Genomic DNA, 18500 nt, shown 5'->3' with positions numbered 1-18500 from the left:
TGTTAATAATTTTTTGTTAAGCAAGGTTAACAATGACCTGGGGCGAGCATTCTAGGAAACGGTACACAGTAGAAAAAGCTCTGGGTTTCCTTGAATTCTTAGCTGTTCCAAATGCTTCCTGAGTGTCACTTGCTGGAAGGTAACTTTTGTGAATATCAACTCTACTTGCTCAGGACATGGCCACAAAGCCTTGATTGGGGTTATTCCTCTAAATATAGCATTTCCTTTAGACTTTTCTATTTCAATTTTTCTTTTTCAACTTTTCTTTTCAATTTTTATAGTATGAGAGCTTTTGGTTAGTTTAGCTACATTAATTTGTGGCTTTTTTTTTGCATTCCCTAATTTTATCCTCTTGAAAATAAGTATCTCTTCTGGTGTAGCCTTGGGTTGCAGGAGGTCACACTCTTAGTAGTGACAGTTTTGAGTGGGAAGGAGGGGTAAGCAGAGGAGTCTGGACTTGTTCAAACAAGGGACACCAATGAAACTCTTCTTAGACGACTGGCCAGTGTTGGCAGGCCCAGAAATCTAGGATAATCTAGAATTCCTGGATTCCTGTGGATCTGAAAAACAGCAACTTAGACAATCTGAAATGAGATTGTCTAAAACAATCTCATTTCTCCAAAATCCTTAGAAATGAAAATGGCTTAGATCTATGAAAATTAAGAGTCTTATGAATGGATAGAGAAAAGCAGATCCCCCAGTACATACAAAAATTCAGAATGCTTCCAATCTGATCTAAAGAAGTTAAGTCAAAACTAGAAAGCTCTTTCAACTATTTAAAGTATTTCATGATTTGTTGGTACAGCAACTTGGAGGTGGTATATCTGCTTACAAATCAAAAATTTCTAAAAGTTTTTTTTTTTTGATGAAATAAGTACATACAATCATAAGGAATCAAAAGAAATTTGTATTTTGAAGAAATTTGATTTTTGTGATTAAAACTAAGTAATACATTTTATATATTACAAAAATATTTTTAGTATATTTTCTTGAAAATGCTACAGACTTTTTATTGTGCAACAAAATACCTATTAAATAAGCAGTTCTTGTATTTGTGTTTTCAACCTGTTCTTCAGAATAGCACTTCAGTCGCTTCCTGAAAAGCGAAAACAATACAAATATTTTTAAGAAAATATAGTGTGATTTTAAAGTATGTTTTATTAATTTTAACTTTTTCTAATATTTCATGGTATGGTTAATAAGGCAAAACTTAGTATTTCAGAGTTTACCAATTTAATGTGCTTTTGTGTGGAACCATGGAGAGAGAAGAGTGCTGCTTATATATTTTTCACATTCAAGTTTTGTCATTTTATTTAGTGTAATTTCATAACTCTCTTAAAAGTAAAATACTGTTAATTCAGAACGCAAAGTTATAAAAAACCCATAATTTCATTTCATCAATGGGCTATGATTTGAACATGCCCCACCCCCAAATTCATATGTTTTAAAGCCTAATGTCCAATGTGATGGTATTAGGAGGTAGAGCCTTTGACAGGTGCTTAGGTCTTGAGGGTAGAGCCCTCATGAGTGGGATTAGTATTTTTATAAGCAACCCCACAGAACCCCCGCCTTACACCATGTAAAGATACAGTGACAAGTCTGCAACCCAGAAGAGGGGCCTCATTTGACCACGCTGGCACCCCGACCTCAGACTTCAGCCTCCAGAACTGTGAGAAATAAATTTCTGTTGTTTTTAAGCCACTCGGTCTTTGGTATTTTGTTATAGCAACCTGAAAGGACTAAGACAAGAGTGTTTAAGTCTTCTTAAGTCTTAACTGAAGAATGATAGATTATTTAGTAGCAAAGGGGAAACTGTTGATTAACTTTTTATCTGGAAAAAATGTCCTAAAAAACACCAAGAAGAATATCATTTACTGATGACTTGAAAATAGAATTTTCTGAATTTTGTAAAATCCCAAAGTTGTCAAGTACGAGTAGGAAGAAAGTCAGTGAAGATAATTAGGAAAAAAATGCATTTAATGAGGAAACACAAAATGAACAAATATATAATAAGGAGTACTTATACCTTATACTTTAATGCTTCTGGGAAGAAACAAATGAACTTAAGCAATACCTATCACGCTATTATAAAATAGACAACAAGTTTTACTTTTATTAGAATTCTGGAGACAGGAAAACAGGCATTAAAATACAATAACTGTGTGTTGGTCTTTACCTTTTGTCCCTCAGCTCCAAACCCACCCTGCTATATTAGCTTTAAGAGGCCAGGGCTGGGTCTCTTCAAACCGTCCTTTTCCCTTGACAGCTGGTTTCTAATTAGTTTCTACCATGAGGAGGGAAGAACGGATTATTTCTTCCTGAAGCCCCAGCCTCCAGTTGTTCTGCTACTCCTAGAACCAGCCTTATTGTTTCCTTTCATCTTGACCTTCCTTATTTTTAAATTTAAAATCTAGTCTTGGCTTCTACTACTGAAATACTTCGGTATTCTTCTAAATTATTACCCCATCTCAAATTCACGGCAACTCGTGGCCACAGCGAATGGTTCAGGAATGGGTATGTGGCCCAAGCCAGGTCAATGACATAGCTTTGGGACTTTTGCTGGAAGTGCTGGGAAAGAGGTTTGCTCTTTCTGGATTAGCTGTTGGGCCAGTAGACTGTAAACATGAAGATGCTGGTGGTACCTGTACCATGAGGGTTGGGGCGCCTGATGAAGAGTCTGCCTGGGAGTGAATCTGCCACCAAGAAGAATGGAGCTGAGAGATGGAGAGACACAGGTTCTAGATGATGTCCTTTGAGCCCCTGGTTGTCACTGTGGCAGAAATCAGACTACTTCTGGACTTCTCAATTAAGTGAGTTCACTTTATTGCTGAGCTTGGAGCTACCAATTGGAGCTGAGCTTCTGCCCTTTGCAACTGAAAGAGTCCGATGTAACCTGCATTTCTCATTCCCCACACTCTTATACGCCATCCTACAGTGTGAATAACATTTCCATAGGGTGGTCTTGTCTCTACCATTGAAGCTCTAACTTTCTCAATGGCTGAGATCGTGTCTTTCTGTCTGTGGTGCTATGCTGGCTCAGTCTTTATTTAGTAAACATTTTCTGGTACCTCAGTATGTGGAGACAAACATAGAAAAAGTGAACTGTGCTTACCGAGAATTCAGTTCAAAATCAAAACTGCAGTCGTAAATATTTCCAAGAGTAACACTCTTCCCACCAGACAGCTAACTACTGTAGTCACTATCTGGGCAGCTGTGCCCACAGTAGACACTTTGCTGTTGCTGCTGCTACTGCCGCTACTGCCACTGCCGCTGCCGCTACTGCCACCGCCGCTGCCGCTGCTGCCACTGCCGCTGCCGCTACTGCCGCTGCTAGAGACAGACTGCGCGGCTAGGCTGAAAGTCCTGGACTCCACCTGAACGACGTCATCCAGGATAAATTCAATCTTAAAATTTTTTCCTAGGGCAAAAAAAAAATCATCACATGTCTGACTTCCTTTTATTATTTGTTTGTTTTCGTACAATTCCAGTTGGGTTTTCATTGACTTACAAATACTGTGTAACCCTTAACGAAGTATTTTTGGAAACTGAGTCAAATAAATTAAAGTATAAACAAGTGTAGAGAGGGTCTCAGAGTCAGAAGAGTTCTATCTGCCCAACAACTATGGGCATGAAGACTCTGGGTAGATTTTCTTTCTGCAGCATCAGTACCTACTTCTTAGGGGTTCTTTCCTAGTGCCCAGAGGCTGTTTGAAATGAAGGACAGTAGGGAAGGGAGGTGAGGGTGCTGAACCTCTGTCTGATCCCCATACACTTGACTGAGGAGTGAAGAAGCTGCAGCCTCAGTTGGGGTAGGTGGGGATGGATACTGAACTTTTTATTTTGAAAAACTTCAAACGTAAGAGTTGAAAGCATGGTACCACAAACACCCATATGCCCTCGACTTAGACTCAACAATTTTTAACTGTTTTCCACATTTGCTTTAAGTCAGATGCTATTTTCGTGTTGCAAGATAGTGATCCCTTTCCTTTTACCCAAGGTAGACAAGCTTGAGAAAACACATGCTAGATATATTTAGAGTGTGAAACACGCATCTAAATATTTCTTAATCCATATGTTAAATCTTCCCATAGTTTTGAATATCAGTTAACCAATATATTTTTCCATGACGTAATTTCTTCTTGGACTACTGCTATCATTAATAGTGGTTACTGTAAAATAGCTAGCTAGTGGGAAGCAGCCGCAGAGCACAGGGAGATCAGCTCCGTGCTTTGTGACCACCTAGAGGGGTGGGATAGGGAGGGAGGGAATATATATATACATGTAGCTGACTCAGTTTGTTATACAGCAGAAACTAACACAACATTGTAAAGCAATTATACTCCAATAAAGATGTAAAAAAAATAAAATAAAAATAAAGTGAACTGCCAAACTAAAAAAAAAAAAAAAGTTGTTACCATACAGAGCAGAAGGTGCAATACTTGGCATAATTCCAAAGTTTTCATTCTTCTGTTTTTTTTCTATTATCTTAAAAAAAATAATTTCTGTTTTCATTCGTCTTTTCTTTTTCAGGAGACAATGTATTGACCACATTGTGCTTTCTATAGGAATGCGTTCTATAACTTTCAAGGTGGATAGACATTGTTCCGTAGAATATTTTGCCACTGTTACAATTCATGACAATGGTGTTTTTAAGTCTTTCCTTTTTTTCAGTTTGAAAAAACTGAATTTTTGTGGCAGGTATATATTTTCTTAAAGATTTTGATGTGTGAAGAATTTAGATATTTTTGCTTTGTTTTTATGTTTTTTTCTCCTGCAGTATTGTGAGGAATGTCAAGGTAGGCTAGTGGAGAGGCCGTTCCATGGAGGAGGAGTGAAGAACTCGGCCAAAATCCAAGATCAAAACCTCAGTGACACGACTCCAAGCAAGCCATCCCAGCTGAAGGCCCAGACATCATCAAACAGAGGTGAACCATCCCAAATTCCTGACCCTCGTTATTGTGAGCAAATGAAATCGTTGTTGTTTTGAGCCATCAGATTTAGGGCTGATTTGTTAAGTAGCATTAGAAACTGAAACAAGCGCTGTGTATCACATAGGTCGCTAAATAAACGTGTCCCCAATGTTATTATCCTTTAGTAATATTATTTGAATCCAGATTGCTCAAAAGATGCAGTCTCAGCTGTTTATTTTCTTCTTGCACTTTTTTCTTTCCTAATTCTCACATTTTTATTTTCTGTGTGAGACCCATGCCTTCTCTACCCAGTGGCCCCTGCCTTGCTCTGTATGGAGCTATAAGTAGAAGAGGGTGTGGTACCACGCGGTCAGGCTCACCTAATCTGCAAGGGGATTTCCCACAGTGCAGTAATTAAGTGGGACACCTACTAGAAAGTGTTACAAGACGCTTTATTCATTTGCTTTGTTGTTACTGCAGTTTTACAGTTAATCTAAAAACCGGCTAACTGATTTAAAAATAATAAAGAGATGACTATATTTGACCTTCCTTACTATACACAACCAGAGAACTGAAACCCTACACTTGGTGGAAAAAAAGCAAGACAGAAAGCAAGAAATAAGGAAGGAAGGAAGGAAGGAAGGCAGGAGGGAAGGAAGGGAATTAGAAACAATGACTGTTCTCCATAGCAAATAAGATAGACACTCCAAGGGAAGCTTTGAACTCTTAAAGAAAATATACTGGATAAAAGGAGAGCACTATTTTGTTATCATAAAAACGTCAAAACCTACATTACTGCTTCAGCACTCCAGTGACCCTCGTTACTGTGGAACATTGCCTTTGGAAGTGGTAGTTTGGAGACCTTGATCCTCAGGTTGGGTCCTTGTCACTGCGCACCTCTTGAGTCCACCTTCCTGGGGAGGTGGGTAACCTTCTCTCAGGCAGGGTTCTTGTCAAGTTCCTCATTTCCCATAAAAGGCTCCCTGTCCTACCACCATTTAGGCTGACTGTTAACGAATTAGGCTCTGTCCTTAGTCACCAGGCTTACTGGACACTTCAGGTACTTGTCCCAGAGCACAATGTTGAACTCATTGCCACTAGATTCCCATCAAACTCTAGGTTGAGATATTGTTGCCCAGTAGGCAGATCAAACTTTTCTGGTGTAGGGCATCATCAAAGCACGAGGAAACAACAAATAAGAAAAAAATTCTTTTGGAATGATTTTGGCTTTTGATATTTAGTTCTTATGGAAAAAAAACCCCAGATTATTGTTAGATATTCTTTAACTTCTCTTACTCTTTACTTTGGCTTTTATTCTGACCTGTAGTGTGTGTGTGTGTTTGAAATAACAGTGGTTAGAAGAGTGAGGACCACCATAAAACTTTTGCAGGAGTTAGGGCCTATAAAGGTTGAGGTAAACAGATTAATGGAGGCCTGTCTCCAGTACAAGGAGTCTATTTCATTCTTCTCTTTTTTTTTCACTTTGTAGCTATTTAATGATGAGGTCAAATTTGTTAAATCTGGGGACTGTTTGAACTTCAGAGGAGGTTGATCCAGTGGCTCTGTGTTGTCCTTGCTGACCTGCTTTTTCTGCCTTCCATGGGTAAGCATCATCATAAGGCTGTTTTCTCTCACGGTGTATTTCATTCTTTTCGATACTGAATAATCTATCATCAGTAGAGACCTGTTTTGTGGACATATTTTTGCCTTGGTAGAAAGGCTTTTACCAGTTGGAGTTATGCCATCAATCCACATGAAGATAATATAAGAAACCTCACTGTGGAAGTTATGACTGTATTTACTGTTGAAGATATCACGTATTTACGTGTTGGCGATATCATGAGTATACTTCATGAGAACTCATAGGAGACATCTGCTCTGACCTCAGAGCAAGTTGTGATTCTCCACAGCAACTGGTCTATCTGCAGAGGACTGTGAATCATGGTAATGCTCATGTTTTCTCCTTTGCATTGGCTTTCAGAAAGACTAGAACCCACCTTCCAGCCCAACTCTGAACTCCTGCATGGGCCATTAAAATTATATGACACTATATTATCCTTTCTTTTCTTGAATTTGAAAAATCTATATATTAAGTTTTCTTATTATAAATGTAATACACACATAGTGAGAAAATTTAGAAAAGTACACATGTGGATAAAGAAGAAAATACGAATCATGATATAATTTTGATGTACATCCTCAAGTTATCTGTTTATTTTATTTTTTTATCTTTGGCCGTGGTGGGTCTTTGTTGCTGCGCACGGGCTTTCTCTAGTTGCAGCGAGCAGGGGCTACTCTTCCTTGTGGTGTGTGGGCTTCTCATTGTGGTGGCTTCTCTTGTTGCAGAGCACGGGCTCTAGGCACGCGGGCTTCAGTAGTTGTGGCACACAGGCTCAGTAGTTGTGGCTCACGGGCTCTAGAGCACAGGCTCAGTAGCTGTGGCACACGGGCTTAGCTGCTCCGCGGAATGTGGGATCTTCCCGGACCAGGGCTCGAACCCGTGTCCCCTGTATTGGCAGGCGGATTCTTAACCATTGCACCACCAGGGAAGCCCAAGTTACCTGTTTTAATTCCCTTAATTGCTTATTTTATTTTTCACTTTGTTTTGCATATTAAATGTATTTTTGTAAGCCAGACATTTTGATTTCTATAATTTATTGACCAGTGTAGTATAGACTGCTTTGCTCATTAAAAGCAAATTATAATTGTCCCAAAGTTGGGTATATATGTGAGGAACCAAAACAGTACACTCACCTGTTCTAAGAAGAGTAAGATCTGTGTAGTTGGCCCAACAGCTGCTAAATGGAATTGTTGTGTTTCCACTAAGACCACTGATTTGGTTATTACTGGAGTCCTTTAGTACGGCCTTCAAAGTCAGTGAAGTAATCCCAACTGATACACAATTACCCTAAAGAAAAAAATAGTAGAGAATTATAACAATTGTCCTGTTCCCATGCTTTTTTTAAGAAAGATATTTGGAACTTTATTTTTTTTAATGCCTCATTTCAAATTTTAGATCTATAGAAGCTCCTTTTCCTGCACAAAGAGTTTGGGCAGTGGAGCAAGTTCACTGAAAAGAAACATTTTTAAAACAGTAAAAGGTGGGCTTCCCTGGTGGTGCAGTAGTTGAGAGTCCGCCTGCCGATGCAGGGGACGCGGGTTCGTGCCCCGGTCCGGGAAGATCCCACATGCCACGGAGCGGCTGGGCCCGTGATCCATGGCCGCTGAGCCTGCGTGCCCGGAGCCTGTGCTCCGCAACGGGAGAGGCCACAACAGTGAGAGGCCCGTGTACCGCAAAATAAATAAAAATTAAAAAAAAAAAAAAAGAAAAAAAAAAACAGTAAAAGGTGATAGTCATAGATATTAGTCCAAGTTTGAAAATGCAGTGCAATCCTTAGGTTGCCAGTCTACCAGGATTAGTGAAGTCGGTTCACCCTCCAGAATTTATAGCTTAATTCTTCCACTTAAATAAATCTTTGAGTTATAACTTACATCAGAATCTACTGCCTTTACGGAAGGTTGCTGAGAAAATGGCTGTCCCAGCTGTGTTGCCACCGGCTGAGTGATCACTGACAGCGAGGACAAAAAGGCCACATGATGAACAGGAAATGCAAACCTTTCAACCGGTTGGGCAGCCACCTGTAAATGGTCATGAGTGATGAAGTGGTTTTCACATGATAAACTACATTCAGTAGCAAACTCATCTTAGCCAGGCTAAATGTTATATCATTGTTTATTTAAAAGTATGTTTAATACATTAAGTCAATATTATTATAACATTTCCTCTAGAGCAAATTTATGAAGCATTGTTGTAAATAGTCAAAGCAAAGCACATTTTATACCAATACATAATTTTTAGAAGACATGCTCCTTTTTCAACTACTTTATCATTTTAGTAATACTGTAAAAAAAAAATCAACAATAAATTAGAAAGACATGCCCTCTAAATTATTGTATTGAAATAGAAAAATAGTTAAAATAAGAAATAAGCAACGTTTTAAATAGCTAAAATGCATTTTTCTAGTCACATTTTCTTACCTTAATCCAGCCAGAATCACTTGGGCTGGGGATAGGACTGGTAATAGACATGGAAGAGATATTAAATCCAAGGATACTACTGGTTTTTCCTAAAATTACAGCTTGTCCAAGAGAAGCAGCAGTTTCTTGGAGTTCAGATAACAGCATGTGACCTATGAGGAAACAGTGTTATGACATGAGGATTATAAGAATATGGAATAGTGGGAACATGTGAGAATATCTCACTTTCGTTTTTGTTTGTGCTGCTTGCTCCATCCAAATTATAGAATTTTACAGCTCTCTAACTGTACATGAGCTAAACATGCCTAAGTCATACTAAGGAGGTCAGGAAAATAAAAAAACTCAGTAGAATATGTTTCTTAAGCTGGAATTAAAGAAAAAACAAAGGTAGATAAAATAAATTCAAGAAAAATGAGTGAGAGCATGCTGAGAAAACTACTTTCCTATGTCATCTTTTGTTTAGAAGTGAAGTACTATCATGTATGTCTATCATCGCATATCACTTTTTAAAAATAGAATGTTAATTGTGAAATGGAAGGATAATTAACATCATCGAATTTATAGTATGAATTAATCAGTTGCTAACGTTAGCATTAAATTACTAACAAAAAATTGTTATTTGCTCTGGACATTGACAATTTTCAAGGTTAATTCTAACATGGTAGGTAGTTTCTGTTCCCTTTTTCTAGCTTGGCAGTTCCTCTTAAACCTACTGCCCCCCTAACACTCCTTATGTTATGAAGGGACACCTCTACACGCTGTACTCCTTTTGTCAGAAGCCTGGAACTCTTGCTTGAACCCTTCTTCTACTTCACCTCTCTCGCACACCATTTAATCAGTTCTCAATTTCTAAATCTGCCTCCACTGCGCAAATCCTAGTTAACCCATCAGCAGCAGAGATACTAAAACAGCTTTTAAACTGGCTTTCTTGTATCCATTCTCTCCCTCTTGCACTCCGTTCCATACACTGTAGTCAGAGTGATAGTTTAAGAAACCGCAGCCAGGATGTTTTGGTGTACTGTTCCTACGATTCTAGCACCTTCTACATCCAGAGCCATGCCTTACGGACTTCAATCATTGAGTTTCTTCCATGAAGGCTAAGCCCTGAAGCTTAGTGTGCTTGGGAAGAAGGAGGCAACGCTCTTGGGCAGCAGGTTTCACGCGACACTTTGAAAATCACACCCTTGGGGAATTTTAGTCCCTGTCCCTTGGAAAGGTCTCTTCGGTTGATTCAGACTCTTTGGGGTAAATGGCAGTCTAGCGGGCTCCCCCCGCCACTCCCTCCACACACTCTCCTGCAAGATGGCTTCCCAGGTAGGAGGGCTCACGTAGCAGCAGTACAAAGGAGCTTCACATCCATACACTACTACTGCCACCTCTCCTCACTGGTTTTCGGTGCAGGGTGGCCAGTCTGACCAGGCTGCACTAACAGGTTCTCTCTGACCATTGGATGTGTGAAGGCATCCATTTCTGCCGACTGCCTTCTAGAAACCAAAGACCTTAACTTGAAGAGCTCTTATTCCTGACATGACTCTTTAACCAGAGGTCCCCTCAGTACTTAAGTAACTGCTTTCTAGGACATCTGGGAACTTCTGGATCTCCTGACACTATGTGAAGGCTATGGGGAGTTAGGAGTATTACTATGAAAACATGCACATCTTTCTTGCCACTTCCCAATACTTTGCTGTGATGTCACCCCTTGCCAGGTTGTAGGCCTTTCCTCAAGACCTCAAACCCTACCTCAATCTAAGTCTGGGAAACAGGCCATTGATCTGTCCTTCCTCCTGCCCCTATTTCCATGTTCTTAGACTGTATTATGCCTATATCTGGACAAATCTAACAAGAAAAAACTGCTTTAAGGGAGTAGAGAGTGGGAGAAGTTGTGTGTGAAGCAGTTTAGATCACATATAGGAAATAAATCAGTTTCTTTGGACATCTGAGTGGCTAGTGTGGTAAATACTGGACTCCAATACATGTAAGGGCTTACCAGGGATTTCTTTTTTTTTTTTTTTTTAAACATCTTTATTGGGGTATAATTGCTTTACAATGGTGTGTTAGTTTCTGCTTTATAACAAAGTGAATCAGTTATACATATACATATGTTTCCATATCTCTTCCCTCTCGCGTCTCCCTCCCTCACACCCTCCCTATCCCACCCCTCCAGGCGGTCACAAAGCACCGAGCCGATATCCCTGTACCATGCGGCTGCTTCCCACTAGCTATCTATTTTACGTTTGGTAGCGTATATATGTCCATGCCTCTCTCTCACTTTGTCACAGCTTACCCTTCCCCCTCCCCATATCCTCAAGTCCATGCTCTAGTAGGTCTGTGTCTTTATTCCCGTCTTACCCCTAGGTTCTTCATGACCTTTTTTTTTTTTCTTAGATTCCATATATATGTGTTAGCATACGGTATTTGTTTTTCTCTTTCTGACTTAACTTCACTCTGTATGACAGATTCTAGGTCCATCCACCTCACTACAAATAACTCACTTTCGCTTCTTTTTATGGCTGAGTAATATTCCATTGTATATATGTGCCACAACTTCTTTATCCATTCATCTGTTGATGGACACTTAGGTTGCTTCCATGTCCTGGCTATTGTAAATAGAGCTGCAATGAACATTTTGGTACATGACTCTTTGAATTATGGTTTTCTCAGGGTGCATGCCCAGTAGTGGGATTGCTGGGTCGTATGGTAGTTCTATTCTTAGTTTAAGGAACCTCCATACTGTTCTCCACAGTGGCTCTATCAATTTACATTCCCACCAACAGTGCAAGAGGGTTCCCTTTTCTCCACACCCTCTCCAGCATTTATTGTTTCTAGATTGTTTGATGATGGCCATTCTGACTGGTGTGAGATGATATCTCATTGTAGTTTTGATTTGCATTTCTCTCATGATCAATGATGTTGAGCATTCTTTCATGTGTTTGTTGGCAATCTGTATATCTTCTTTGGAGAAATGTCTATTTAGGTCTTCTGCCCATTTTTGGATTGGGTTGTTTGTTTTTTTGTTATTAAGCTGCATGAGCTGCTTGTAAATTTTGGAGATTAATCTTTTGTCAGTTCCTTCATTTGCAAATATCTTCTCCCATTCTGAGGGTTGTCTTTTTTGTCTTGTTTATGGTTTCCTTTGCTGTGCAAAAGCTTTGAAGTTTCATTAGGTCCCATTTGTTTACTTTTGTTTTTATTTCCATTTCTCTAGGAGGTGGGTCAAAAAGGATCTTGCTGTGATTTATGTCATAGAGTGTTCTGCCTATGTTTTCCTCTAAGAGTTTGATAGTGTCTGGCCTTACATTCAGGTCTTTAATCCATTTTGAGTTTATTTTTGTGTATGGTGTTAGGGAGTGTTCTAATTTCATACTTCTACATGTACCTGTCCAGTTTTCCCTGCACCACTTATTGAAAAGGCTGTCCTTTCTCCACTGTACATTCCTGCCTCCTTTATCAAAGATAAGGTGACCACATGTGCGTGGGTTTATCTCTGGACTTTCTATCTTGTTCCATTGATCTATATTTCTGTTTTTGTGCCAGTACCATACTGTCTTGATTACTGTAGCTTTGTAGTATAGTCTGAAGTCAGGGAGCCTGACTCCTGCAGCTCCATTTTTCGTTCTCAAGATTGCTTTGGGGGCTTCCCTGGTGGCGCAGTGGTTGAGAGTCCACCTGCCGATGCAGGGGACATGGGTTCGTGGCCCGGTCCAGGGAGATCCCACATGCTGCGGAGCGGCTGGGCCCGTGAGCTATGGCCACTGAGCCTGCGCGTCCGGAGCCTGTGCTCCGCAACGGGAGAGGCCACAACAGTGAGAGGCCTGCGTACCGCAAAAAAAAAAAGATTGCTTTGGCTATTTAGGGTCTTTTGTGTTTCCATACAAATTGTGAAATTTTTTGTTCTAGTTCTGTGAAAAATGCCAGTGGTAGTTTGATAGGGATTGCATTGAATCTGTAGATTGCTTTGGGTAGTAGAGTCATTTTCACAATGTTGATTCTTCCAATCCAAGAACATGGTATATCTCTCCATCTATTTAAATCATCTTTAATTTCTTTCATCAGAGTCTTATAATTTTCTGCATACAGTTCTTTTGTCTCCTCAGGTAGGTTTATTCCTAGATATTTTATTCTTTTTGTTGCAATTGTAAATGGGAGTGTTTTCTTAATTTCACTTTCAGATTTTTCATCACTAGTGTATAAGAATGCCAGAGATTTCTGTGCATTAATTTTGTATCCTTCAACTTTACCAAATTCATTGATTAGCTCTAGTATTTTTCTGGTAGCATCTTTAGGATTCTCTATGTATAGTATCATGTCATCTGCAAACAGTGACAGCTTTACTTCTTCTTTTCCGATTTGTATTCCTTTTATTTCTTTTTCTTCTCTGATTGCTGTGGCTAAAACTTCCAAAACTATGTTGAATAAGAGTTTACCAGGGATTTCTAAGAGTCAGTGAGCAATCTACATATATGGCATGGACCTGCTACAACTCCTAGACTAAATTAACAGACTATGTTGAGCCCAAAGCCCTGATTCTGTAGCTACAAGGAAATACAAGTTTGATGAAGGAAAGTAACCTGTGACTGGGCAGAGAACATCACTGTAAGATCTGGTTGCAGCACAAGCCTATGCTTCCTGTTTCCTTCAACAAAGAGAGTTGATGAGCACCTCATTCCATTCACGCAAGACTTTTCACAGGCTTATCGCCACAAGGGAAGAACCTGCTGCCTGCCTAACTGGTAGAATTCCAGAACAGCAATGTGGCAGATGCATGGGGTTAAAGCTCAGAAGCAAACCTCCTGGAGAAATGAGTGATGACCCCCAGTGGCAGAAGATGAGAACTTCACCCAGTACCTAAGTTTACACATAAGAGAGCCTGGGAGTTTAATGAAAAAGATGCTGGACAGGAATAGGGTAGATCAGGATTTTCTGAGTCTGAAATTTATACAGCGTGGAGGCTCTCTTTATGAACAAGTCTTATTTGTACAACTTTTATAGTAATAGTCAATTATTTGACCACATTATTAAGTGGACCCTTCTCCCAGGGCCTTGAAAGTTAAAGCCCCTCCCAGGACTTGTACAAGTAAAGGGTCTTTTATCTTAAGCTTCATTAGCTGGATGGTAATATTCCTCTGACAGAGACCCAGATCTCATCTTCTTGGAGAGGGGTATGCCTAGGTGAGAGTACTTGTGCTTGACCACTAGAGACAATGGTACAGTTGGGAATTAGCAGCTGGGGATGCGATTCCATGTCAAGAGGCCAGAAAAGTTCAGTTGCACCACAAGAGAGGCTGATACAGAGCAGAGAAGACCACCTATGTTGTCGCAAAGACTATGAAGACAAGAGGGCGACAAGAGGGCCTGAGGTCAGGAAAGCCCCTTGGTATTCAGATACCAACTTGAACAGATGGAGAGGAAGAAAATCTGAAGGGTTGAACATTTATCCAAATGCCCAACCAAACTGAGTCACCTTAAGGAAATCATAATTTAAGCCAACAAAATTTCCTCTGATGGGATAGCTGAGCTTATTTTTATCTCTGATACCTAGAAAATAGGGTATGAGCGACTTCCCAGGTGGCGCAGTGGTTAAGAATCCGCCTGCCAATGCAAGGGACACAGGTTCGATTCCTGATCTGGGAAGATCCCACATGCCGTGGAGGAACTAAGCCTGTGCACCACAAATACTGAGCCTGTGCTCTAGAGCCTGTGAGCCACAACTACTGAGCCCACATGCCACAACTACTGAAGCCCATGCGCCTAGAGCCTGTGCTCTGCAACAAGAAAAGCCACCTCAATGAGAAGCCCGCACACTGCAACGAAGAGTAGCCCCCGCTTGTCACAACTAGAGAAAGCCCGCGCGCAGCAACGAAGACCCAATGCAGCCAAAAATAAATAAATAAATAAATTTTTTAAAAAAGGAAATAGGGTATGAGGAGTGAGGGACAGAGAAAGGGGTGATGGCTGGTAAGGCTGATTAGGTCAATCATAGAAATTAAAGACAACATATTCTGGTACATTTGCACTTGTTAGTATAAATATGTGACTTTACTCTGGAAATCTAACCCACCACTCGACCTCTCAGAATCGTCTATTATGTCCCTTAGGAAAACATCCACTGTCCTTCTCTTCGCTTACAAAGGGGAGAACTTCTTGTGGTTTCCCACAACCTAGCATCTGCCTCCTTCTCAGCCTTGTCTCTGGCAGCTTTGTCCTTCCTGATGCCTTTGCTGCAGACATATTGGGTCCATTCCAGTTCTTCAAATGTACCAAACTCACCAACTACTTCCTCAGCCTCCAGCCTCTCACCTCCCACTTTTCACTGACCAGCTCTTTTCACCCTTAATCTCTCAGCTATAAGGTCACTTCCTTAGGTCACCTCTAGGATCTTTTATGTTAGGTCAAATCCTTCTGTTGAAGTAATTAACTGCTACAATAACAAAACAGAGGTTGAAGTTCCTTCATAATTAAAAATAGTTTGGGAGTAGAGCAGGGAGAAGGGTCTCTAGGCCCTTATAGGGTTCAGGATGTGGGGTTGGTGGGATTTCCTGAGGCCCGGTTTACCAAGCCTTGATAAGGTTATTTATGGATGTGGTTTTGAATTACATTACTCTGTCTCAAATGTCTACTTTTCATACCTGTAGTGTCACTGGTTATGAACTGAGGGGGAGAATCTCCAATCTCCAGTTCAACTGTGAGTCCCGTGGATCTCTTCCTTCGCAGACTCTCCCCTCGTATTACTTTGCTGACACGGATTTTGTCACTTGATATCTTTAGGAACAAGGCAAGATTTCTAACCAGATTATGAGAACTGTAAAAGTCATCTTCTGTTACAGCAGGTAATTGGAAAGAGACATATATGACTGAGGTGGTGTGGATTTCAACAGGTATAGTTCCTTTAACCAAAAGGTAAAGCATCTGGTACGTTCTGTCAAAGTAGTTTTCACCAAGGACAGTGGAATTCAGGTTAGGAAGGAATTGCTCTAGGAACGAAAAAAGCCAAAATAGCACAGTTAAATTTATTTACATTATCATAATTACCATGCAGTATTTAATATTTATTTAAATCTAGGAAATTTCGAAAAAGTTCAACATTATCATTCTTTCATAGGAAAATGTGCATATTAAAAACAAAAACACTTATAGAACTGACATGCAAAATTAAAGTCAATTTAAAAAATAATACCATTAATAATTATACATGAAATTTATTTTAAAAAACAATTAGCTATAGACACGTACAAATGAGAAATAAAATCTAATTATGAACCAGGAGCCTATGTTGTAACACTATTTATATTTTCAGAATTTTAAAGCCTTGACCAAAGGCATTTGGTAATTTAAAAATGTAAGTTTAACAGCCATCTAGTTTATGCAGTGCTATCTCTTAAGGAAAAATGATTCAGTGCTTCTATTTTTACTAAGGACAAAAGTATGTAATACAAATGAAGTATATACTAAAACATCTCAGAAGGCTTTTACATCAATAAAAGAAGTTTACATTTCAGCCTGAAAACGGTCAACACAAAACAAATTCTACTAGGGCACTGAATTTTGTAAAAGTGATTGAGATTATATATACATATATATGTATGTAATGAATAAATATTACTGATTTCAGGGCAGAGTATAAACAACATCCAAGAAATAATAAATCCACAAACACATATTGGGCCCAAAGTCTGACAGTATAGTAAGACTGGAATGTGACATGTAGCTTCTTACCACATTTCATGGTGAGGCTTACTAAGAAAAAGAAATTAGAATCTTAGAAAAAAGAGGTAATTTCTTATTAATGTAATAGATATTCATGGCAATGGCATTAAGAAGCCATTTCATTATTACTACATTTTAAAAAATATCTTCTAGTATAAGTTCTAGATGCAATTTGGCTTAAACATTCTGTGAATCTGAAAAATGTGTTTTTGTATTATAAATTGAAGCTGCTCTCAAGCTACTGTTACAGGTGCGTACACCACTTATCCAAGCTAACCTTCTCATGTCTTCACAGTAATGGAAGGAATCAGAGATATAGATAATAATAAACATTTTGGGTAATCTAAAAAGATAGGTATAGATTCATAATACAGGGATATTATTTTCCATTCCAAGTATCAAAGAAAAATGTTTATCTAAAAGCAATGCTATTTCAGAAAAAAATAATTCTAAAAGGGCAGTGGTGGTGTTGTTTTGCAGACTTGTGTAACCAGTTCCTTGTATTAAATTCTGCCTGTTGAGATAATTTTTATTTTCTTGACTTGAACGATAGAGTACTTTGTACCAAAAGCACCGTTTTAAAAAAAAGAGTTAAAATTTATGAAAATTAAGCTGTAAATACGTGCAATCATTTGTAAGTAAAAATAACACACTCTCTTAGCTTCTAAAGAGGCAATGTAGCATAATAGCTAAGTGCGTGGGTTCTAGAGCTAGACTCTCTGTGATCGGTACCTTGCTCTGCCCCTACCACCTTTGATACTGCTCTGGACTGAACTGTGCCCCCCCAAAATTCATGTGCTATAGCCATAACCCCCAATGTCACAGTATTTGGAGATGGGGGCCTTGGCGAAATAATTAGGTTTAGATGAAGTCATGAGGGTGGGGAGGGGACTTCATGATGAATTAATGCCCTTATAAGAAGAGACACCAGAGCACTCTGTCTCTCTCTCTCCCTCACTTTCTATCTCTGCCACCTGAGAACACAGTGAGAAGGCAGCCACCTGCAAGTCAGGAGGGGTGCTCTCACTGGAACCAGACCATACTGGTACCCTGATCTCGTACTAGCAGCCTCCAGAACCATGAGAAAAGAAATTTGTTTTTAAGCCATCTAGTTTACGGCATTTTGTTATGGCAGCCCAAGCTAAGACAGAAAGCTTGGCAAACTACTTCACTCCCTTGTGTCTCAGTTTACTCATCTGCGCCTACCTCAAAGTGTTATTAGGATATAGTAACCGTTAGTTATTATATACAAAGCACTTAGAACAGTGCCTGACACATAGTAATGTCTCTGGAAATATCAGATGTTCATATTATTAGTAGAAGTAGGACTTGCTTCACAGATGGTAATGAATATGGGTATCCATTCACACTCTCCCGTCAAGCTTATATTATGATATACAGCACACATTTATGTAATCGTTAGCCAGGATTATGGGGCACAGCTAAAAAATGATGATAAGTAGCACATGTGGAAAGGAATGGATTGGCCTTATTAGTACCTGTTTAATAAAAAAATTCAATGAATAGAGATAAATCCTGGTCTCGCAACACTGGTAAATGGGTAAGTTAGCTTCTTCCATATATTTCCTTTAAATCCAGAGTTTACGTCATAATATTTACCTCATGGTGCTCAACTAAGGTTATGCTAGCTTTCTTGGCAATACTTCTGGTGACTGCCAATGAACTTAGGTTCTGACCTCTATGAAACAGAAGTAAAGCAGAGATAGGGTGAAAATTTTAAGCAAAAAAATCTCTTCTGTACGCAGGAATAAGTGAACTAAATGTGCAGAATGTAAATGTTCTCAGGAGGCAAAGGAATATCCGTCACACGCACAAACTTTTATCTGC

The 18500-nt window shown here is 39.4% G+C and overlaps 1 protein-coding gene across 1 annotated transcript in view; it reads right to left on the bottom strand.

Moving 5' to 3' along the window:
* Positions 1 to 887: 887 nt before the first annotated feature.
* Positions 888 to 18500, bottom strand: part of PKHD1L1 (PKHD1 like 1) — a 153499-nt gene continuing 135886 nt past the window's right edge. Inside the window, exons 73-78 of the mRNA XM_027131617.1 lie at positions 15575 to 15919; positions 8949 to 9100; positions 8403 to 8549; positions 7665 to 7818; positions 3113 to 3418; positions 888 to 1096 (exon numbers count right to left, since the gene is read on the bottom strand). Of these exons, the coding sequence (XP_026987418.1) occupies positions 3120 to 3418; positions 7665 to 7818; positions 8403 to 8549; positions 8949 to 9100; positions 15575 to 15919 (1097 nt within the window). The 3' untranslated portion in view covers positions 888 to 1096; positions 3113 to 3119. The remainder of the gene's footprint in view (positions 1097 to 3112; positions 3419 to 7664; positions 7819 to 8402; positions 8550 to 8948; positions 9101 to 15574; positions 15920 to 18500) is intronic.

Source organism: Aethalodelphis obliquidens, unplaced genomic scaffold (assembly GCF_003676395.1).
Source record: "Aethalodelphis obliquidens isolate GAN/ISIS:26980383/991018 unplaced genomic scaffold, ASM367639v1 scaffold39, whole genome shotgun sequence".
NCBI classification, from domain to species: Eukaryota; Metazoa; Chordata; class Mammalia; order Artiodactyla; family Delphinidae; genus Aethalodelphis; species Aethalodelphis obliquidens.
This window is presented reverse-complemented; position numbering and strand designations above follow the sequence as displayed.